General features: G+C 45.5%; 1 protein-coding gene across 1 annotated transcript in view; it reads right to left on the reverse strand.

The window, feature by feature from the left end:
- The window catches only part of TM9SF3 (transmembrane 9 superfamily member 3), a 59,988-nt gene extending 39,404 nt beyond the window's left edge, over positions 1-20,584 (reverse strand). The window contains exons 1-3 of the mRNA XM_040437478.1: positions 20,334-20,584; positions 6,163-6,358; positions 4,816-4,938 (exon numbers count right to left, since the gene is read on the reverse strand). Of these exons, the coding sequence (XP_040293412.1) occupies positions 4,816-4,938; positions 6,163-6,358; positions 20,334-20,405 (391 nt within the window). The 5' untranslated portion in view covers positions 20,406-20,584. The remainder of the gene's footprint in view (positions 1-4,815; positions 4,939-6,162; positions 6,359-20,333) is intronic.
- Between the last annotated feature and the right edge of the window lie 2,371 nt (positions 20,585-22,955).

Below are 22,955 nucleotides of genomic sequence, written 5' to 3' on the forward strand. Positions count from 1 at the left end.
GAAAAAAGCGTTTTAAAAGTTATCAGCACTTAAAGTGACACTGGTCAGATTTGCAAAAAATGGCCAAGTCCGTAAGGTGAAATAGGGCCAAGTCCTTAAGGGGTTAATCACCATTTCTCTTTTGAGGAATGCCCAGACATTAGCCTGGATGCTACAAACACTTTACAGGGGTTGTACAGCGTTTTTTTTATTTATTCCTGGGACGCTGCTATGTACAATCTAAAATCTAACATAGCTGCTACCTCCGTAGCCAGGTCCATGTTTGTAAGGCTTTCAGAGTTAGAAAATCGAGTCTCTAATAATGAAGTTCTAAATGCGCTCCCCCTTTTAAAACTCGCCACGGCATTCCTAGCGGATGTCTCCGCAGAATCCGTACGTTTTGCGGCCAAGGACGCGGGACTCTCAAATGCGGCTCGGAGAGCCCTTTGGGTAAAATGTTGGTCTGGAGACAATCAAAACTCTGTTCTATTCCTTTCTCAGGTGAATATATATTCGGACCTGAATTAGATCAAATCCTTGAGAAGGCTTCTGATAAAAAGAAAGGGTTTCTAGAGGAAAAAGTCTACAAAAGGAAATATCCCTTTCGTGCCTCCTCTAATCAGAACAGACCCTACAGTGGTAAAGGGAAAACGGGGTGTTATAGCTACCCTAAAGGAGGGAGAGGAAGGGGTTTCCTCATTTCAGAAGGGAAACGAAAATCAGTGACGCCAGGGTGGGGGGGGGGGGGGTAAGGCTGAAGACGTTTTTTCCTTTCTGGGAAGAAATATCTTCAAACCCATGGGCTCTAAGAATTATCAAATCGGGCTACATGATTCAATTCTCGGCCCTTCCCCCAAGAAGATTTATAGTTTCAAAACTCTCTGCTCCAATGTATCAAAGCCCAATTTGGAATATCCAAACAGGTGATAACAGAAGTACCCACATTGGACCATTATAAACCTGAAGATCTTAAATTAATTTCCTACCGGAAATTTCGTATGGAGACCCTAACATCAATCATTCCCCTGTTACAGGAAGATTCAGTTATGTGCACGGTAGATTTAGGCGACGCATACTACCATGTCCCAATACATCACAGTTCCCAGCAATTCCTGAGATTTGTAATAAAAGATTACAAGGGCGGAATTCACCATTACCAATTTACCTCTCTCCCTTTCGGCATATCTTCGGCCTCGCGAGTGTTTACAAAACTGATAGAGGTAGAAGCATATCTGAGAAAAAAGGGATTGACAATCTTCCCTTACCTGGACGATTTCTTAATAACCAACAACTCTGCCTCCCAACTACAAAAGGACCTGGACGTTTTTCTACTGACCTTGGACAGACTGGGATGGATGGTCAACAGAGGGAAGTCGAACCTAGTACAATCAACCAAAATCAAGTTTCTAGGAGTTATCCTGGACTCTCAGAAACAGTTAACCAGTCTACCTCGGGACAAGATATCAGATATTCAAAAGAAGGTCACAGTAATTTTCTTCCAGAAGGACCTATTCCATCAGAGACTCAATGAGTCTTCTAGGTATCTTCACTTCTTGCATCCCATCAGTCCAATGGTGTCAGATTCACTTTAGACTTCTTCAAATGTGGATACTCAGAGTATGGGACAAACAAGTTTCCTCTCTAGATCAGAGTTACCATACCTCAGAGATCAAAATCCTCACTTCAGTGGTGGAGGATCCAGGGAAATATGTCCAGATGAGTAACATGGAAGAAGATACCTCACACCCAGATTACCACAGATGCAAGCCAGTGGAGCTGGGGATCGAAAGTCGGAGATTATCGTATTGTCGTATATTATCAGGGTCCAGTTGTCCAACTATCGGGAGCCGAGGGTGGTATGTTAAACTCTAAAGATTGCAGAGTCACAAGTCCGGGGCCGTCACTTAAAAATGATTTCAGACAACACGACAAGAATAAAGTACCTAAATCATCAAGGAGGTACGAAATCCATAAGCCTGCTAAAACTATCCACAAAAATATTCAGTTGGGCAGAAATAAACATAGAATCTATTTCAGCGGTTCATCTGAAAGGATCACTAAATATAGAAGCCGACTACCTGAGCCGGAAGAAGATAGACCAATCGGAATGGTCTTTGAATAAAGAGATCTTCCATACGATAACGAACAAATGTGGCATATCGGAGGTGGACCTGTTCACCTCTCTGGAAAATTTAAAAGGTTCCAACATTTTGCTCCCTAGACCCCAGGGACAACTCGTGGATTCTAGACGCCTTCTCCATCACATGGGACCAAGCACTGTACTATGCCTTCCCACCTCTTCCGATAATACCAAGAGTGATACAGAAGATTCACCAGGACAGAACAAACATCATTCTAATAACGCCTTGTTGGCCGAAAAAGAGCTGGTTTCCCGTTATTCGGAAGATGGCAGTCGAAGGTCCTTGGCTCCTCTCAAGGAGGAAGGACCTTCTACATCAGGGTCCAATTTTTCATCCGGACCTTCTAAATTTGACAGCTTTGATACTGAAACCCAAATCTTGAAATTTCAAGGTCTTTCGGATTTGGCGATTTCTACTCTCAAGGCCTCCAGAAAGAAGGTTACCTTCGCCATTTATATGAAGATCTGGAAGAAATGTTGTTCTTGGTCGGAATTATCTTCTCCTAATAAATCCGCTCCCAATATACAATTGATTATGGACTTCTTGCAGAATGGCTTCGATATGGGTTTAAGACCTTCTACCCTCAGAGATCAAGTGTTAGCGTTAATTTGTTTCTATGACACTGATTTAGCAAGTCATAAATTGATCAAGAGATTTATGAGGGCGCTTACCAGAATACGTCCAACATTAAAATCTCGTATTCCTACCTGGGATTTAAATATTGTTCTCACAGGATTATCGCGTCCCCCCTTTAGAACAATTGAGTGACTGTTCTTTAAAATTTAAATCGTTCAAGACTGCATTCCTGGTGGCCATTACCACTGCCTGAAGAATTAGCGAACTACAGGCGTTATCCATGAGGGAACCTTATCTTCAAATCAAAGATGATAGAATAATTCTGAAGCTAGACCCGGGGTTCATGCCGAAAGTAGTTTCTAAAATCCACAAGGATCAGGAGATCACGCTCCAATCTTTCTATGATAACCCCTTCAGATGACAGGGAATTCACCTTTTATTCCCTAGATGTCAGACGTGCCGTACTTGACTACATAGATTCTACAAAAGATCTTAGGAGGTCTGACTGTCTCTTTGTTCAATTCGGGGGGAGAAACAAAGGGCAGAAGATTTCTAGATCTTCCATCGCTAGATGGATTAAGAATGCCATTTCAACCTGTTATACTATTCAGAATATCTCTTGTCCAGAAAATCTGAAGGCTCACTCTACCAGAGCGATGTCTTCCTCTCAGGCAGAGAGAGCAGGTGTTTCCTTAGAAGAAATTTGTAAAGCCGCTACTTGGTCTAGTATCAATACTTTTGTTAAGCACTATAGACTAGACCTTTTAAAAAAATCCAACATGCCTTTTGGACAAAAAGTCCTTCAGGCTGTTATCCCCCCTTGATCATATTTTGTATATCTCCTTGTGTTGCCGTCGTGGCGATGCTATGGAAAACCGGAATTAGTACTCACCGGTAATTCTTTTTCCAATGAGATCACAACAACGGCATATATTTTCCCTCCCATTATGCTTTTTTCTTTTTTGGGATGCTATGAAGTAATATCTTCCCTTCTGTTGGTTTCAATACTGATAATATAAAATTACTTGTTTTCCACCACCTTTCTACTCTTGTATTTTGGAATCACTGGTGTTGGTGGTGGGAAGGGGGGGATGGGTATTTAAACCTTGCTCTGCAGAGAGGTCAGGGGTCAATCTCCTTGTGTTGCCGTTGTGGTGATCTCATGGAAAAAGAATTACCGGTGAGAATTACCGGTGAGTACTAATTCAGTTTTTTTGCGGACTGCAAAATACATACGGTCGTGTGCATGAGCCCTAAGGCAAGAACTTGGTGAGGTCCAGATACATTAGATTGGCCCATCTCACATATTGGCGGCATAATCACATTGCTAGGATATGCCCCCTACATCTGACCTCTCTCTAAAATGGTGTCCATAAAGAGAAGGTGAGCAGACTGCGTAAGTACAGCCGTCCTCCATTCATTTTTTAAGGGAGTGCCGAAAACAGCAGAGTGCCGTGTTTAGCTATTTTCGGTAGGCCCATAGAAATGAATGGGAATCGCGCGGCCACCGCTCCATTCAAATGCTATGAGCAGCTATTTTCATCAGTCCCTTAAAAATTAATTAATTGAGGGCTCCATTTGCAGCCTCCATTTTAGAGATAGATGCGTGTTCCAGAGGTGGGACCCACACCTATCAAACATTGGGGGCATATTCTAACTATATACCCTCAATGTATGGAATGACAGCCCCTTTAAGCACCCAACACTATCATTGCCTCTTAACAAATTTGGCACATTTCTAGGGAGTCTATGCTCCACTTTCTGGTGTAAATAATATAGTAAACCCTGCGGCCAGGGCCCTCCGCTAAGCCCCACCCACTTTCACACCACTTTTAAAGTGATGACAAGTGAAAAATCGCAAATTATGGCACAATTGTAGCATGTGCCATAATCTGCAACTTTTTTACTCCACAGTAGTGGCGTAAACACTTTATTAAATGCCCCTCGGTCTGTAAAACTATAGACAAGTGTAAAATACATGGTTTTCAATGACAGTCACACAGATAACATATACATTTCAGCGCACAATTTGTGAATTGCCGATTTAAAAACATGAACCCAGTGGAACAGAACAATGTATGCAGAATGTACATACTTAAACATTATGAAAAATTCTTACCCCATATTGGCAAGTCATCAATGTACATCTGATACCAGTAATGGTTCTTTATCGCATATACAAAGGCATCCTTCTTTTCTTTGTCCAGTTCAATTTCACAATAGGATGCCTGCATGACATCCACTGTGTATAAAAAAAAAAAAAAAAACACGACTTTAGGCACCAGGCATGTTAAAGAGTGTGGTTACTCTCAAGCTAAAAATCAAAAGGGGGCATCCGTACATTTTAGAACTAAAGCAGAGACAAAAGTACTTGAAGATTGGAAGAAAGAGGTCCCTCGGAACAGGTTTTGTTGTCTGGGGCCATAGGAAGGGAATAGTGTATAGTTTATACCAGGGATGCCCAACCTGCGGCCCTCCAACTCTTGCAAAACTACAACTCTCATCAGCCTACAGAAGGGCATGGTGGGAGTTGTAGTTTTACAACAGCTGGAGGGCCGTAAGTTGGGCATCCATGGTCCATACAAACAATATTGGAACCAGGTTCAGATCTATTGTGATATTGCAAAAAAATAAAAAATAAATAGAAAGAATTTCAGTTATTCCAGGATTGACATTATCGGACCTGTGAGGAAAGGCACACTTACCTGATCCCTACCACTTGGCTCTGTTTCTGGGGGTTCCAGGCTGTCTTCAACGTATTTCGGTTCCTGCATGTAAACTTCCAGCAATGATGGTGTCAACAGCTCTGCTGCAGTCACAGATTGCAAATTTACATGTAGGGACCGGAGTGCAGTGAAGAACGCCCAGGACCCACAGTGTCGGGACCACGTGGTGGGGTATAGGCAAGCATGCTTCCCTTTACAGGTTTGGTGGTGTGGAGGTGAGATTTAAAAAAATATCAACCCTTGAATAACACTAAGTGGGCAAAACAATAATTTGATCATCTACAAGCAGGAATTGGGATGGCAGCTACCTTCCAACACGTTATTCACATTGTTTCTTGATGTAGAGGAGGGAGAGCAGTGACATTCAGTTCAGGAAGGGCTCCGATAAGTGCCTCTACAATGTCAAGCCAGAGCAGCACAAGAGATCCCCCACAAACTCTGCTGCTGGTGCAGAGGCACACAATTGGGTAGAAATTAGAAAGTTGCACCTCATCTCAGTCCCTGCCGAGGTTTTCTCAGATACCCTTCTGGTAGATTAGGACCAGCCTTGCAGCTATTGTTATTTATAATAATAAATAATAATAATAATAATAATAATAATAACAACTGGTCACTTCTATGGATCATACTCATTGGCTCCATCTGGATGTACTCTCCACATTATATCCTAAATTGTCAATAAGGGCTAATAATAAAGTACAGAAAAACAAAAAAAAAACAACACTGGATGAAATACGCACCTTTAAATCTAATATCTAAGCCGCTAAACTCTAATTCAACGCCTTGAAGAGCCTCTCCTAAGGTTTCGTGATAGTGGCCAATATCTTTCTTCTTTCCAACACAGAAGGGCAGCGAGAAATATTTATACGTCTCTTGCCTATTGTGGTATGGTCCTACTGTGTTCATCCATAAAACCACCTCTTCTTTCTCATTATACTGCAGAAAGCAAAAAAGAAGCATTAATACAATACACGGCCGAACCATTCAGGAGACGTACACAGAAAATCAACCACTTTTAGCCCAACCCTAATATACTCCTATGTAGGGAATACAGAGAAGGTTGACATGTCGTTATTTGTACACTTATAGATATATATAGATATATATAGATATATATAGATATAGATATATATATAGTAAAAAACCACTGGCAGCACCACCCTAGGAAGTGTGGAAAAATAGACGGGTGCAATGTCCAAGTACGGTAAAAGGTGCTTACCCACTTATAGAAGACAAAAATCGGACTGCACTCCAAGCATTTCTTCAAAAAAGTGTGTTTTTATTCACCCATATGGTGGCAAAAGCGACGTTTCGGCTCAAGCATGAGCCTTTCTATATATAATCTCTATCTATTAGGGCTGCACGATATGGGAATTTTGTGCGATTGCGATTAGGGCCCTAAAAATTGCGATACAATATTTTAAGGGAATTGTGCTAGAGATTTTCAAGGCAAAAGCACACACAAATTACTGATAATGCTGAAATGTAGTTATGCTTAACTCCAGAACTGAAATGCACAGTGTTTTTCAAAATAAAACATCTTTTACTAAATTAAATAACATATTTGCTTTACTGCAAAAGTACAAAATACAAAACTTGCCATTTTCTTAATAGCACTGCACAGAACAGATAAATAGAATAATTTGTTCATTAAAATAACGACTTGCCTCCAGCCCCTCCTCCCTCCCTGCACTGTAACTCATGTATCGCCGGCCGCACTGTGCAGCATAGCGGCCGGCGATACATCCGTGTCAGCCACGTAAAAAGTCAACCATCGCTTTTTGGGGGAAAAAGTTTGTCTTATAAAGCGAAAAATATGGTAATACAATTGCAGCATTTTTGGGTCGGCCAATTGGCGATTGCGATATGGCGATTTATTGCGATTGCTTTGGCGATATATTGTGCAGGCCATATATATCCATATCTATATATACACACACACACATATATATATATATTATATTGATCGTCCTTTACGTTCAGGGAACCAAAACGACAAAGTTTGTGCCTCTAAATTCTTACTAAAATACTCCAGAGTGGTTTTGTAAAATATCAGCAGTCTGACGTCTTTCTGGTTTGCCCATGAGATCAGTTGCCGGTCATAAAGCACAAAGATGAAGATATACACACAAACAGAGAAACGTTATTTTTGTTTTATCTCCATAACCCGATGGGGGTCCAGCTCCCACAATCACAGATCTAGCGAGTGCTGTATTTACACCGCGCTGACAAGCAGATGATTGTCAGGAAGAAAAAGAGTTCCTTCCTCACAATTGCTGACTCTTCAGTGGAGGAGAAGAGCTGTACGTGCATGCAGTGGCCGCCTCCACAGTAGGAGGGTGAACAACGGCAGCAGAGTGCGGTTTAGACGGCATGTAATTTAGGTGTCTGCATGAATGACTTTCCCCCGATGTATGATTGTTTCTCTCATTCATTTGCTGATATACGCACCTTTAGATGAGAAAATTATTAGGAACGAGCGTTCGCTGGCCATGTAAAGTCCAGCATTAGCCTAAACCACAGTACAAATAGGTCAGCAATAGTGTTGAGCGAACTTGTGTTTTAAGTTCGGCGTCTAAAGTTCGGGTTCTCGAAGATTCGCGTTATGGATTCCGCTACTACGGACCATAACGGAATTTAGAATCCATAACAGGATTCTTCGATAACCCGAACCTGAACTTTAGACGCCGAACTTAAAACACAAGTTCGCTCAACACTAGACAGCAACTCACCAGCATCCTCTGCTCACAAATGATATGTCAGTACATGAAGGCTGTGCCACGCTGCTGTATTTAGAGGTTTGTTCCGATTTGGGTTGGGCATTATATTTACTCCTACATTTTATACTCTAAAGGCCTTTTATTATGTATCGAACTGACAAGCTGAGGGTTAGCAAGTTGAGTGGAGTCAAGGGTTTGTATGGGTTTCTATAGGGACCTTACAGACAGCAATGATAATGTCGGTAAAGCGCTACGGAATACAGCGCTCGCTATGCGAGTAAAATAAACAGAAAGGGTACCAGAAAGTAGAGATTGGTGGTAAATGTCAGGGAATCAGGCGCATTTTATCAGTAGTCATTTAGACTAGTAATTGCCTTATTGTAACATATGTCTATTTTCACTAATCATAAAACTTAACTTTTAATAGTGAGTTTGTAAAATGTCTTAATTAGACCAAATAAATCTGATTAAAACTATCAGTTGTATGGCTTTCTTTGTTGCTGTGCGAGTTTAGATATATAAACACTGTTATTTGCAACTGTGACGCACACTGGGGACAAAGCAAATTCTCATTTATTACAGACATCAGAGGGGCATTCCCCTGAGGCTAGAAAATGAAAATATGAAAAGAGATGACACTTGGCATCTGCGCATTGTGTTACCAACTCTGGTAGGCGACCTATGTAAATATCTGAGTGTCAGCGCCATATTGTAATGGCTTCACTAACAGCTGGACAGCATACATGACACATCAGGGAAGAGGGTCCTCTTGGAATAAGGCATTATTGAGAGCTGGAGGATATGGGGGCCATCTTATGCTACTTTCACACTCGCGCTTTGGCTTTCTGTTTGTGAGATCCGTTCAGGGCTCTCACAAGCGGTCCAAAACGGATCAGTTTTGCCCTAATGCATTCTGAATGGAAAAGGATCCGCTCAGAATGGATCAGTTTGCCTCCGATCAGTCTCCATTCCGCGTTGGAGACGGACACCAAAACGCTGCCTGCAGCGTTCTGCTGTCGCCTGACGAAACTGAGCCAAACGGATCCGTCCTGGCACACAATGTAAGTCAATGGGGACGGATCCATTTTTACTGAAACAATCTGGCACAATAGAAAATGGATCCGTCCTCCATTGACTTTCAATGGTGTTCAAGACGGATCCGTTCTGGCTATGTTAAAGATAATGCAAACGGATCCGTTCTGAACGGATGCAGACGGTTGTATTATCTGAACGGATCCGCACCAAGAATTATATCCACACCTCTATCAATGCTGTAGCAGTGGACTAAGGGAGGCAGGTAATTGCACGTTAGTTTCAGCCCCCCTCTCTTTTAGATCTGTCCCTAGCTACTATAGTTACATTTGGTATTTTCTTATAACCCTCAAGAAGCGTCACTCCTATTGTAAAAATCCCTCAAGCGCTGCCCCCCATGTTTCGCCAGTTGCTCTGGCGTCTTTAAGGAAACGGGCAGAGAACCCCTTTAAAACCTCCTAACAGAGCAACAGCAATTCAATAAGCCAATGGAATGAACATTTATGGCTCTACAGGTTCTACAGCTATCAGTGTGAAAACCGCACAGATCTGCAGGTTGGCATGATTTCTGCCACATCCTGGCATTGACGTGCCAGCCCGGAGAGAGAGAGTGACTGAGCTGGCATGAAGTAACTCATTGCAGAGTGTACTAGGCCATGACCACCCCACAGCCAAGAACCAGAAAAGCTCTGTTTACAGAGCAATACCTGAACATTTACTATAAAGGCAAACTAATCCCAAAGTAAAACCAGGCATAAAACGATTATAATATGGTGCCAGCGGGCATTATGTCCTAGCAGTTAATGTTTTACATCTGGGGCACTGTACATATGTAATAATCAGACCAGTAAGGCTCTGTGCACACTCAGAGTGCGATGACTGGTATACAGAACAGGAAAAGCTCCTGGCAGGTGCATCTTAAAGGGAACCTATCTCCGTGAAAATGTAGGCAATCTGCAGGAAGCCGGTTATAGAGCAGGAGGAGCTGAGCAGATTGAGGAGTAGTTTTCTGGGGGGAAAAAAGATTCAATAAAATGTGCAAATTTATTTATTTATAGAGTGATGGCCTAGCCTGTGGTCTGACAGCCTGCACCCCCGCTGAGCAGCTGGAAGTCAGCGCCAGCACTACACAGCCAACCTGTCACTGCAGCGCTACTACCACTGCAGTGACAAGCAAAATAATTAGTGATCAGTCGACCAATGTAAATGTATCCTTAAAGGGGTATTCCGGTTATAACACGTTATCCCCTATCCACAGAATTACTATCAGACCGGTGGTGGTCCTACCTTTGAGGCCCCATACACCGTGGAGCCCCCCTAAAAGCACACTGCATTAATTTCTTTGGGGGCGCCGGAGATTACAACGCTCGGCTATCTCCGACGCTCCAATAGAAAAGAATAGAGCGGCGGTGTGCATTTGCGACCTGCTGCTCTGGCCATTTAAGGGGGCTCTACAGGTTACAGGGCCCCGTTCCATGATCGGTGGAGGTGCCAGTGGTAGGACCTCCACGATCTGATAGTTATACCCTATCCTGTGAATAGGGGATAACTTGTTACAGTTGGAATACTCCTTTAAGGCTCCACTCACCAAACAGTGTATGAAAGCAGATTTTGCCTCATGGCGTCCGCAAACTTTTTTTTTTTTTTTTCTCCTCAACTGTATAGGAAGGTGCAGCAGATTGCCTTTCTTTATATAATGGGACTCTATAGGCAAGGTATGTCACTGTATAGCACTACGCTGCCGTACATCAAGGAATTTTCCCAATATATACCGCCAACATAAGGCTCAGAAACGTCTCCAGACGCCGCATTACACCCCTGCTGAGCTCATTCAGTGTCAATATTTAATCAGCACCGCCCTCCTTGTACAATTATTCTTCTCTCATCTGTCGCTAGAAGGACGACCGCAACATCCTCACCAAGAACGGCCCTGTGTATTCTCAAACTCCATTAATAAGAAGTCCTGAAAAGACCGGTAAAGCAAACACATTTCACCTGTGAAGGGCAATGACTAATAGAAAATCCACCGCCTCGCCCCCACTACAGGAGCAGAATTCAGACCATGCCAGAGAAGTAAAAAAAAAGAAAGAAATGAAGGAAAAAGATAAGGTAAAGGTTACCAATTCCATCTAGAACCAACCATACAGTAACCATATTCCAACAATGAGCAACTAACTTCATTCCTCCAGAGGGAGGCTTCTGGCACTGAGTGGACCTGTCGGGTCACTTAGGCTCTGTAGACAGTCCTGTCACATCGGACGAACAGCGTCGCACAGATCCAGAACTGGGTTGCTGGGACTGTTAGAAACTAAAGTGCAAACACAGCCTTAGGCCTCATGCACACGGCCGTGTTCCGCGGTAACCCGGCCGGGATGCCTTCTGACAGCAGGAGCGCACGGCGTCATTGGTTGCTATGACGCCGCTGCTGTACAGTGATACACTCGTAGCAACCAATGATGCCGTGCGCTCCTGCTGTCAGAAGGAATCCCGGCCGGGTTACCGCGGACCGCTCTCAGCCGCGGAATACGGCCGTGTGCATGAGGCCTCACCTGGAAATAATGCTGGGGCTGTATAACGTGCATCAGGCCTTATGGACACAGCATCTGGCTCCACATTAAGGGTTGTCCAAGTTATTTTTATTGATGATTTATCTTCAGGAATAGGTTATCAATAGGGATGAGCGAATAGACTTCGGGTGAAACATCCAAAGTCAATTCGCATAATACTTTGTTTGAATACTGTACGGAGCGAGCGCTCCGTACAGTATTAGAATGTATTGGCTCCTATGAGCCGAAGTTATTACTTTGCGAAGTCTCACGTGACTTCGCATAACTTCATGAATTAATTTCTACTGTAAAAACTTTCTACTTGGAACCAAACCCGAAATGTTTTTTTTTTACAGTAGAAATTAATTTATGCAATTATGCGAAGTCTCATGAGACTTTGCGAAGTAATAACTTCGGCTCATAGGAGCCAATACATTCTAATACTGTACGGAGCGCTCGCTCCTTACAGTATTCAAACGAAGTATTAGGCTACTTTCACATTAGCGTTTTTTGTGGATCCTTCATGGATTTGCAAAAACGCTTTGGTTACTGTAATACAAACGCATGCATCCGTAATGAACGGATCCGGTTGTATTATGTCTTCAATAGCCATGACGGATGAGTCTTGAACACCACTGAAAGTCAATGGTGGACGGGTCCGTTTTCTATTGTGTCAGAGAAAACAGATCCGTCCCCATTGACTTACATTGTGAGTCATGATGGATCCGTCTTGCTCCTCCCCACATCGCGGACAGAAAAACGCTGCTTGCAGAGTAATTCTGTCTGCGATGGGAGTGCAACCAAACGGAACAGAATGCGTTCTGGTGCACTCCATTTCGTTCAGTTGAGTTTTGTCCCTATTGACAATGAATGGGGACAAAACAGAAGCGTTTTCTTCCGCTATTGAGATCCTATGACGGATCTCAATAGCGGAATTGAAAACGCTAATGTGAAAGTAGCCTTATTCGAATCGACTTCGGATGTTTCAGGCGAAGTCGATTCGCTCATCCCTAGTTATCAACATCAGATAAGCGGAGATCCGAAACCCAGCGCCACCACCCATTAGCTGGTTGAAGAGAAGGTGCGTGTCGCGAGAGCACAGCCTTACCTTCATTGTTTACCTGCTCGCAGTCGACAGCGCCGTCCCATTCAAGTATATACTACAGAGCAGTCACATAGAAGTGAATGGTGCGGCCTGCAATTATACCTGCTCACCGCTATGCTGTCAATGGCAAGCAGCTAAACAATGAAGGGAAGGCTGCGATCACACTCTTCAACCAGCTGATCGCCAGGGGTGCCGGACTAGGGTTGGGTGATATACCAGTATTTATGATATACCGCGGTATTAAGAAAAGGCCATGTCGCCGTTTCTTAATTACCTCTGTATTTTAGTGACGTCACAGTGCTGACTGCTTCTGAACGTCCAGCGCACATTACACCAGAGCTCCTAGGGCCTCCTCTTCCCTCCAGTACATGCTTTTGGGGGGAGAGTTGGGAGACTGCTATGCACATTAGATGGGCGGCCAGTGCTACCGAAATCAGACGGTGAGGGCAACAGTCATTTTTAGGAACTGGTGACATTATCTAAACTTTACTACTAGTATTCAAAAGAAACTTAGAGAACGGCTTAACTGGTGATTTATTAAAAAGCAATAAAAGAGGCCAACAACCTCAGCAAGGAGAGGAAGAGTTCCAGGAGCTCTGCAGACGCCAACACAAGAACAATGACTGAGACTTGTGCATGTGGCAGAATACACCCGGAAGCAGCTCAGGTGTGTACAGGTAGGCAGGGAACAAGGCCACAGGTTAATATGTATGTGGAACGCGCACCAAATCATAAGACCTGTTTTACGACACGCAGGACATCCTTAGTTAATCTATACGGTAATCATCCCATTGTTTGGGAGGTTAAATGTATGGTCTTGTGTTCTGCGTGCTAGCATTACCACTGAGACCAGTGACTAGCTGCAGAGGTCATGAGGAAATACCTGCTGCAATTACACAAAGCCCAACGGGACTTAAAGGGGCATTTCAGGATTTTAATATGGATGGCCGATTCTCAAGACAGACCATCAATATTTGATCAGTGGGGGCCCTACACCCCACGCTATCAGCTGGTTCAGAGTCGCTTCAGCGCAGGCGCTACGCATCTGTCTGTAGTGTAGTGGTTGGAGCTGGTAACTGCAGCACTGCCTCCATGGAATTGAATGGGACAGAGATGTGTAGCTCCTGCGATGAAGCGACTCTGAACCAGCTGAACAGTGGGGACGTGCGGTGTAGGACCCCCACTAATCAGATATTGATGGTCTATCTTGAGGATAACAGGATAACACCAACAATATTAAGACCCTGGAATACCCCTCAAACAGGTGGGTAATAGGTATATTATTTTATAACATTTGCTGCTCTTAGGTTCATTTATTAAAGGGAATCTGCCACTACAATCTTAAGGTGAATAATTATCGGGCAGATTATCGGGAATGACTGTTCCTGCAAATGGTCGCTCCCGATAACCTACCCGTCTGAATGTAGCGTGGATCACCCGATGAAAGCCCAAAACGCCTGTGCATCGGGTGATCATGTCGCATGTGCAGGCACCACTGATCATGGCTTCTGGGCAGCACATCATGTGTTCTAAACAGCGATCTGCTGCTCAGAAACCATGAATCTGTATGAGGACGAGGGAAACCGTGAAGGAGATCACTGCATGTCGTCTTCACTGGACGAGCAGCCGACTGTCCTGACAATTGGCCGCAGCATCGCCCCATGTAAACCCAGCTTTAGACTATTAAATGCAGTAATACATGAGTACCACTGCTGATAAGGAGTCCAGATCACTATTTTTTATTTTCCTACTGCCCCTGTCAGTGCTCAGAGCAGCACTAAGTCCTGCATTATGTCAGCACAGCAGTCCGGACTGTTGAGAGCTGGAAAAACAAGGGCAGTAAGAAAATAAAAAATAGTGACCTGGACCCTGTATCTGATGTACTAATCATGTATTACTGCAGTAAATAGGCCAAGACCATAATAAGACGTTCCCTTTAAATGTGCTCCAAAAGCTTTCTACTTTCCGCTTAAAAGGATCTATTCCAGTTTTGAAGGAAACAGATTAACAAAATCTGGAGCCTGTAAGAACAAAAAAAACATGTCACTAGAAGCAAGCACAAAGGTGTGCAGGCTGCCGGGCTCCTACTGGTTACACCCTATAGATTTCAGATTGGGTGAAGACCCACAGGAAGAGTCACATTTGTGACACCTGCCACGCTGGATTTTCTGGTGCCGAAACCCGCACCAATGATACGAGGTAGAGGAGTCCAACAACGGCAGCTAACCCCACCCTCCCCCGCCTCTGGACGACAACTGACATTGCGTAACAAAAAATAAACCTGTCCATCATCGTCTGAAGGTGGGGAGGGCAGCAAGCAGCATTCGACTCATCTCTCTCACAGCGCTGGTGCAGGCAGGTCATTACTGTGAAGGTATTGAAAGCCTTCCCAGACCGCTGAAACCAGCGAGGCCAGTATACTGGTTCCCTATAACTTACAGCATTATTGTCTGTATGGATGATGACTCACAACTGGACTGCCAGAAAACGGCACCAAGCAGATACTGTACATATTGTATTGTTATTGGATATAAAATATACATATTTTATCAAATATATTATATATCTGCAGCTTAATGTTGTACACTATGGATTATCGCATTAAGGCACAACCAGCAATCGCACATCAGATACACGCTACCGAATCCTTTGAATGGTAGGGATCGTATAGGGGACAGTGCACACGGATATGTGACCTAAGGAGCTGGAACACAGATTAACACAAGGATACGTTTATAGAATCGTTTTCTGGCCGCACGGTCAAAAACCCCATTACGGAGGACAGAAGCCCCCGTCATGTTTGTTTCAGTAACTACTTGCATTCCCTTGTTATACTTCTGGACCATCTAATCGGATGACTGTGTTGAGCCATTCCTTTATTATTCCTGCTGGAATAATAAAGCAGTCTTCAATAAGGGTATATGCACGTAATTTATGCTGAATTTCGGCACAGATTTTCATACATATCTGATGCCTTTTTGCACCAAAATCCGCATGCGTTACAGATTTGTCCCAGATCCCACCCTTTGCACTGAACAGGGTGACATATCCACTGTAAATCTGCACAAGTAGTTGACACGTTGGAGGTCAATTTCTGCTCTGTGTACGTGAGATGTTGAAAACCTTATTTACTTAGCTGTACTTAGCGGTACTGTATTGGGGTCCATTCACACGTCCGCATCCTTTCCACAATTTTGCGGAACAGGTGCGGGCGGACCCATTTACTTTCAATAGGGCCGGAATGCGCTGTCCGCATGCGCACTTCCGTTCTGCAAACAAATAGAACATGTCCTATTCTTGTCCGCAGTTGCGGACAAGAAAAGTCATTTTGATATTACATGGGGAATGCAAGTAGTTAGACATGTCAGGAGAGGTGGCAGGTCCTTTTTTTATGACAAATTGCTGAGGTCTTGCCTTGCGGTAAACACAAGAAATCATAATGAAACCGCAGGTGCTTTTTAATGCGCTTTCAACTGTTCGGTCAAAAAAAAAGTCTCATCTAAAAAGTACCAGAAAGTTGGAAACCTCACACGCCAGAAGTAGATGAAGGGGAAAGACGTGCAAGTCCTTTCTTTACATTTCCCATTCTTTCCGAACCCACTGTAGCTTAAAAAAGACTGCAGCTTCATTTACAGCAATGAGAACCGCCATCTAGTCCCCGAGACCATCGCCTATAGATGGCATCTGCAGACAGACATCTCAGGAGCGCAGAGTACGGATTTAGGGTACTTTCACACCAGCGTTGTTAGAATCCAACAGGCAGTTCCGGCAAACCATATACGAACGGATATTCTTTTTTTTCCAGGTCCGGTGAAATACCAAATCCGTCTCATCCGGAATAACGGATCCGGTAATAATTTTTTTTTTTTCAAAGATCAAAAGCAAAACCCGCTCCGACTATATACCGGATGCAGCGATACGACAATTTCCGGAACACTTGGTACCGGATCCGGCATTAATACATCTCTATGGAAATGAATACCGGATCCAGCAAGTGCGGTATTTTCTGCAGTCAAATACCGTACAAGGGACGGGACGGAAGACATCCTGATGCATACTGAACGGATTGCTCTCCATTCAGAATGCATTAGGACAAAACTGATGCGTTTTTTTCCTGTATTGAGACCCTTTACCGAATTTCAATACCGGAAAAGAATAAGACTAGTGTGAAAGTACCCCAAGACCCATACAGTCCTATAGTACATAGATAAGCATCAACAAAGGAGTATGTAAATGCTCATCACCACGCACACTGGAAGCACGGTTACCCACTGGGTGCATCCCGCGTTTTCCCTTTCCGCAGGTCCCACACTCTGTAGCAAATGCATATTCTTACCCATAAAAAGGGCAAGAATAGGACACGTTCTATTTTTTTTCTTGGGACCAACAAACAGACGTACAGATGGAGAGAGCGTGCGATAACTCTGCATCCGATCTGCAAAGAATGTGTCCCGAAAATACAGCCATGTGCATGAGGCCTTAGAGGACGGGATTGTGATCTACCCCATAGGGGGTCATTTATGAAGCAAAGTCCGCCAGTTTTTGGCGTACTTTTGTCGCAGATTCGGTCGCAAAAGGAATTTGCAGCCGAATCTGCGACTTTTCCCCACTCACGACACTTTTCCGAGGTGGCGGAAAAAGGGGGAGTGGTTTCGGTGGGTAAGGGGGCGGGGCCGGCCAGCCACTCATTTATAATTTTTTATGCCTGTTTTTGGCATAGAAAAGGGCTTAAATCTACGTCAGCAAGGGAGCTGCGTACACGTAAAGGGAACCTGTCCTCAACTTTATGTTGCCCATACTAACAGCATAAAGTAGAGACCGGTGAGTTGATTTCAGCGGTCGGTCATTTAAAAAAGTTAAAAAGTAAGTGGTTGCCGAGAACCAACATCCCAAACATTGCAGACTGGGCCTGGAAAAGAGTCACGGCCACCTGAGAAGAGTCCTGGTTATTCATAGGCTCCAGCTCTACCTGCTGATGTCTGACAGTCTTCTACCTAGTTGTCTCCCTTTCTCTCTAGGAGAGAACTGCCAATCATCAGCAGATGGAGAGAGCAGGAGATTATAATAACCAGGACTCTTCTCGGGTAGATTTGACTCTTTTCAAGGCCTGCGCTGCAATGATTATGCTGCTGGTTCTCAGCAACCACTTACTTTTAGCTCATGAGTGACACACCGCTGACATCAGCATTTCTGTCACTATTTTAGGTCGCCCTCAGTACGGTCAGCATAAAGTTGATGACAGATTCCCTTTAAGCAAGTTGCAAGGCCAATGCCTCAGTTATGTAGAAACCTGTGCCTATACATAACTTAGGCGCATCAAGTGCCAGTGCAAGGGGAATTAAGACCAGCTTCTAAAACGTACCGCGCGGCTGTGCTGGTCGCAGCTTGTTAACTTATGAAGACTGCACTGTTTCGTCGGTCTGGATTGTTAAAGGGTTTTGCACGGTTTTCTATATGGATGACCTATCCTCAGGATCGGTCATTAATAACAGATCAGCGGGGGGCCGACTTCCGACACCCCCACCGATCAGCTATTTGAAGAGAATGCAGCGCTCGTGCAAGCGCAGTACTCTCCTCACTGTGTACCTGCTCGCCATCAGCATCACAGAAAGCGAGCAGTGCAATCACAGCATCTCCACCATATTCTATATCAACGGCAAGCAGGTAACAGTGAAGAGAATCGCTGCCTTCTCTTCAAACAGCCGAGCGGCGGAGTTAGGCTACTCACACCAGCATTTTAGTTTTCCGGTATTGAGATCCATCATAGGGGCTCAATACCCAGTTTTGTCCCCATTCATTGTCAATGGAGACAAAACGGAGTGTTCCAAAATACATTCCGTTTAGTTGCGTTCCCATACCGGAGAGCAAACCGCAGCATGTTGTAGTTTGCTTTCCGTCCTGGGATGCGGAGCAAGACAATGGGGACGGATTGTCCCCCATTGGAGTTCATGACGGATCCATCTTGGCTATGTTAAAGATGATACAACCAGATCCGTTCATAACAGACGTAGATGGTTGTATTAGCATTAACGGAAGCGTTTTTGCTGAACCTGGCCGGTTCCAGCAAAGACGCTTGTGTGAAAGTAGCTTTACCGGGAGCCGGCCCCCCACCTGAGGACAGGTCAACCCCTTCAACAATGCAGTCGTCCTAAGTTAAAGGGGTTGTCCTGACATTTATATTGATGACCTGTCATCTGGATGGGTCATCAATATCTGATCTGCAGGGGTCCGACACCCCCACCGATCAGCGGTTTGAAGAGGAGGTGACGCTCATCATTACACTGTCTGTCGTCTCAGAAGATTCGGCAGTGCAGTGTAATGGCAAGTACTCCCTCCATTCACTTGAATGGAGTAGGCGCTCGTAATTACACTACGCCACTGATGCACAGGAGACGACATGTATTGTGATTAACAGGAAGTGGTGCCCGCGCGGAGTGCCGCCTCCTCTTCAACCAGCTGATTGGCGGAAGTGTCAGCTTCCCCCCCCCCCAACAGATATTGATGAATATGTCATCGATATAAATGAAAGGACAATCCCTTTAACAAGATCCAGCTGTGACCAGTACGAGAGTGCGGTACTCGACCACAGCGCAGCTACACAACCGTGCCGTGGGGTCCTACCCTTAGTATCATTTACGCCAGACAATTGGAATAAATTACAACTGAGCTCCGGGGTCCAGGTCCTAGCTGACACCGGTTTCAGTTCCTCACCGACGAGGCCTGCACCTGGTGGCTTCTAACCAAGACTTCAGTAGACGGGCCCCATGGACTAACTGCAGTCAGAAAGCCAGGAACCACATTAATGAGAATCCCTCTTTAAAGGGGTTATCCAAGACGTGTGATAAAATATTCGGAAAAATCTCTGCCCCACCACTACCACCGATCTGTGTTGCTGTCCCGCAGCCATGACGTTGTGACAGCCCCCACATTACTGCAGGAATTGCCCGAGTTGTCGCAACATAATCACTGCAGGACGGCAACAGCCCCGAGATCTCCCGGATGAGCCATCATTATTTGAGCCCGTCCCCGGCGGTTTTTACGCATCCTGGACAACCCCTTTAAGCAGAACACGATGCAATCATTTGGACTCTATAAACACCAGCACGGCTCTATTCTATAGACTGAGGGATTCTTACACTGACAACCCGAGGCTTTACTTGTTGCCAACAACTGACAACCACCCTGAGGAGGTCTCATAGCCGCTGCTGGCTCTCATGTATGTGATGTCATTGGAGATGCAGTAGTGCAGACAGGGCTCGGGCCTTCCTATCACTAGTGTCTGCCTCAACTGGCTGCTAACAGGTAACAATAGCCTGCATTACCTATCCAGTGCACAGGCAGGCTCTGTGCGGTCCGGGCCCTGGAGCCTGCATCATGTAATCGCGCACAGGCCTGAGGGACAGGAGGAAGCCGTGAGGCCGCGACCAGGAGCACGACAGCGGCCTACACGAGCCGGGCGCCGCCGGCCAGCCCCCCTCCTCCCCGCATCTTATGAGCGGACATCTCACCGTGTGTTCGTGTTCATCCGCCCGGGCGCACAGCGCCGACAAGCAGAGGAGCAGCAGCCTCAGCGCTCTCATCCTTGTCCTGACGGCCGGGGACGCACAGCGGTCAATGTCTCGGTAAAGCCGCCGTCCTCCTCCTCCAGCCGCTGCAGGTTCTGCCCCTGTACTGACACCCGCCGCTTCCTCAGCGGCCGCTCAGCCACGTCATCCGGCCACGGAGCTGAAAACCGGAAGTGCCTCACCTCCTGCCAGCATCCCGGAAGTGCACGGAGCGAGTGTGAGGGCTGGGGGCGGGGCTACCTGCGCTGACACCTCCACTGAGCGCACTTCTCACCTGTCAGGCGGGCGGTGGAGACGTGTAGACCGCGTGACGTCACACCCGGGCTCTGCTGCTGCTGACAACTTCCAGCTTCAGTCCCTTGTATAAAAAAATGAATTTACCTTATTAAGGATCCCGTGTGTGCGATCCGCAGCGGCAATAAGAGCCAAGCCGCGCTCCGGACAGCAGTAACATGACTGATAATGCTCCGTGCCGCTCTGTGATCTTTATACTACAACATCACCGTGAGATAAAGTTGTCACCGTGATTTTGTAGTAAAAAGATCACAGAGGCACGGAGCTTTATCAATCCTGTTAGGGCTCTTTCACACTTGCGTTCTTTTCTTCCGGCATAGAGTTCCGTCGTCGGCCTGATCAGGATTATCCTAATGCATTCTGAATGGAGAGAAATCCGTTCAGGCTGCATCAGGATGTCTTCAGTTCCGGACCGGAACGTTTTTTGGCCGGAGAAAATACCGCAGCATGCTGCGCTTTTTGCTCCGGCCAAAAATCCTGAACATTTGCCGCAAGGCCGGATCCGGAATTAATGCCCATTGAAAGGCATTAATCCGGATCCGGCCTTAAGCTAAACGTCGTTTCGGCGCATTGCCGGAGCCGACGTTTAGCTTTTTCTGAATGGTTACCATGGCTGCCGGGACGCTAAAGTCCTGGCAGCCATGGTAAAGTGTAGTGGGGAGTGGGGGAGCAGCATACTTACCGTCCGTGCGGCTCCCGGGCGCTTCAGAGTGACGTCAGGGCGCCCCACGCTCATGGATGACGTGATCACATGGACACGTCATCCATGCGCATGGGGCGCTCTGACGTCATTCTGGAGCGCCCGGGGAGCCGCACGGACTGTAAGTATACCGCTCCCCACTACTACTATGGCAACCAGGACTTTAATAGCGTCCTGGTTGCCATAGTAACACTGAACGCATTTTGAAGACGGATCCATCTTCAAATGCTTTCAGTACACTTGCGTTTTTCCGGATCCGGAGTGTAATTCCGGCAAATGGAGTACACGCTGGATCCGGACAACGCAAGTGTGAAAGAGCCCTTACTGCTCCATGTCTCTGCTGTCCGGAGCGGGGTTTGGCTCTTATTCACGCTGCGGATGACACGCACGGGATCCTCTAGTGCAGGGATGGGCAAACTCGGCCCTCCAGCTGTTGTAAAACTACAAATCCCATCATTCCCAGTCTGCCTACAGCTATCAGACTACAGCAGGGCATGATAGGATTTGTAGTTTTAAAACAGCTGGAGGGCCGTGTTTGCCCATCTCTGCTCTAGTGTGAAACAGTAGGACTGGGTGATTTAGTAAAAAAAATAAAAATAATCTGCATTGTTTTCAATTAAAATGGGTTGTGTCACTTCAGCAAATGGCATTTATCACGTAGAGAAAGCTAATAGAAGGCACTTACTAATGTATTGTGATTGTCCATATTGCTTCCTTTCATTTTAACCATCACATTATACGCTGATCATTACCATGGTTACGACCACCCTGTGGTGGTCGTGCTTGTACAGTATAGAAAGAAGCACCAATTCACATTCCCACAGTCCTGGGCACGAGAGAGAACGGCGCCTTTTCCTATACTATGCAAGCCCGGCCACCAATGCTGGATTACAGGGTGGTCGTAACCTCTGGACATCATTTTGGAGTATGTATATATAACTCATTGCTGGCCGCAGTGGTGACCTGCTCCCCTATGGCCAGCAATTTGCTGCAGCGGTAAGTATGACCACCACTGTGGGACGGCCACTCTCGGAGCTCTGTTACAGTCTTGGGCAACCCCTTTAAAGGCTTTTTCTATTGACCTATCCTGAGGACCGATATCCATCACCCCCACAGATCAGCTGCATGAGGAGACGGCACGCGCAGTGCGCATGAGCCGTCTCCCCTTCTCTCTTCTGTCTGCTGTTCCATAGACATACAGGAAGGGAGACAGTACATGCGCACTGCACGTGCCATCTCCTCATCCAGCTGATCTGTGGGGGTGCCGAATATCGGACCCCCGCCGATCTGATATTGATCTATCCTGAGGATAGGTCATCAGTAGAAAAAGCCCGGAATACGCCTTTAAGCGTAGTGTATCTTGCTGTCAATCTTGATGCAACCCCTCTTATATATGTATTTTTGAAGATGCTATTGTTTGGATATTTTAGAGGGGTTTTTAGTGAGGGTCCGACACCAGTGACCCCCGCTGATCAGCTGTTTGAGAATGCACCGGCACTCGCAGTCGCGCAGCAGCCTTCTCACAGCTATTCCTAGGCCACTGAAGTCATGTTCATCGGTCACGTGGCCTA

The sequence above is a fragment of the Bufo bufo genome, chromosome 6 (assembly GCF_905171765.1).
Source record: "Bufo bufo chromosome 6, aBufBuf1.1, whole genome shotgun sequence".
In the NCBI taxonomy this organism is placed as follows: domain Eukaryota; kingdom Metazoa; phylum Chordata; class Amphibia; order Anura; family Bufonidae; genus Bufo; species Bufo bufo.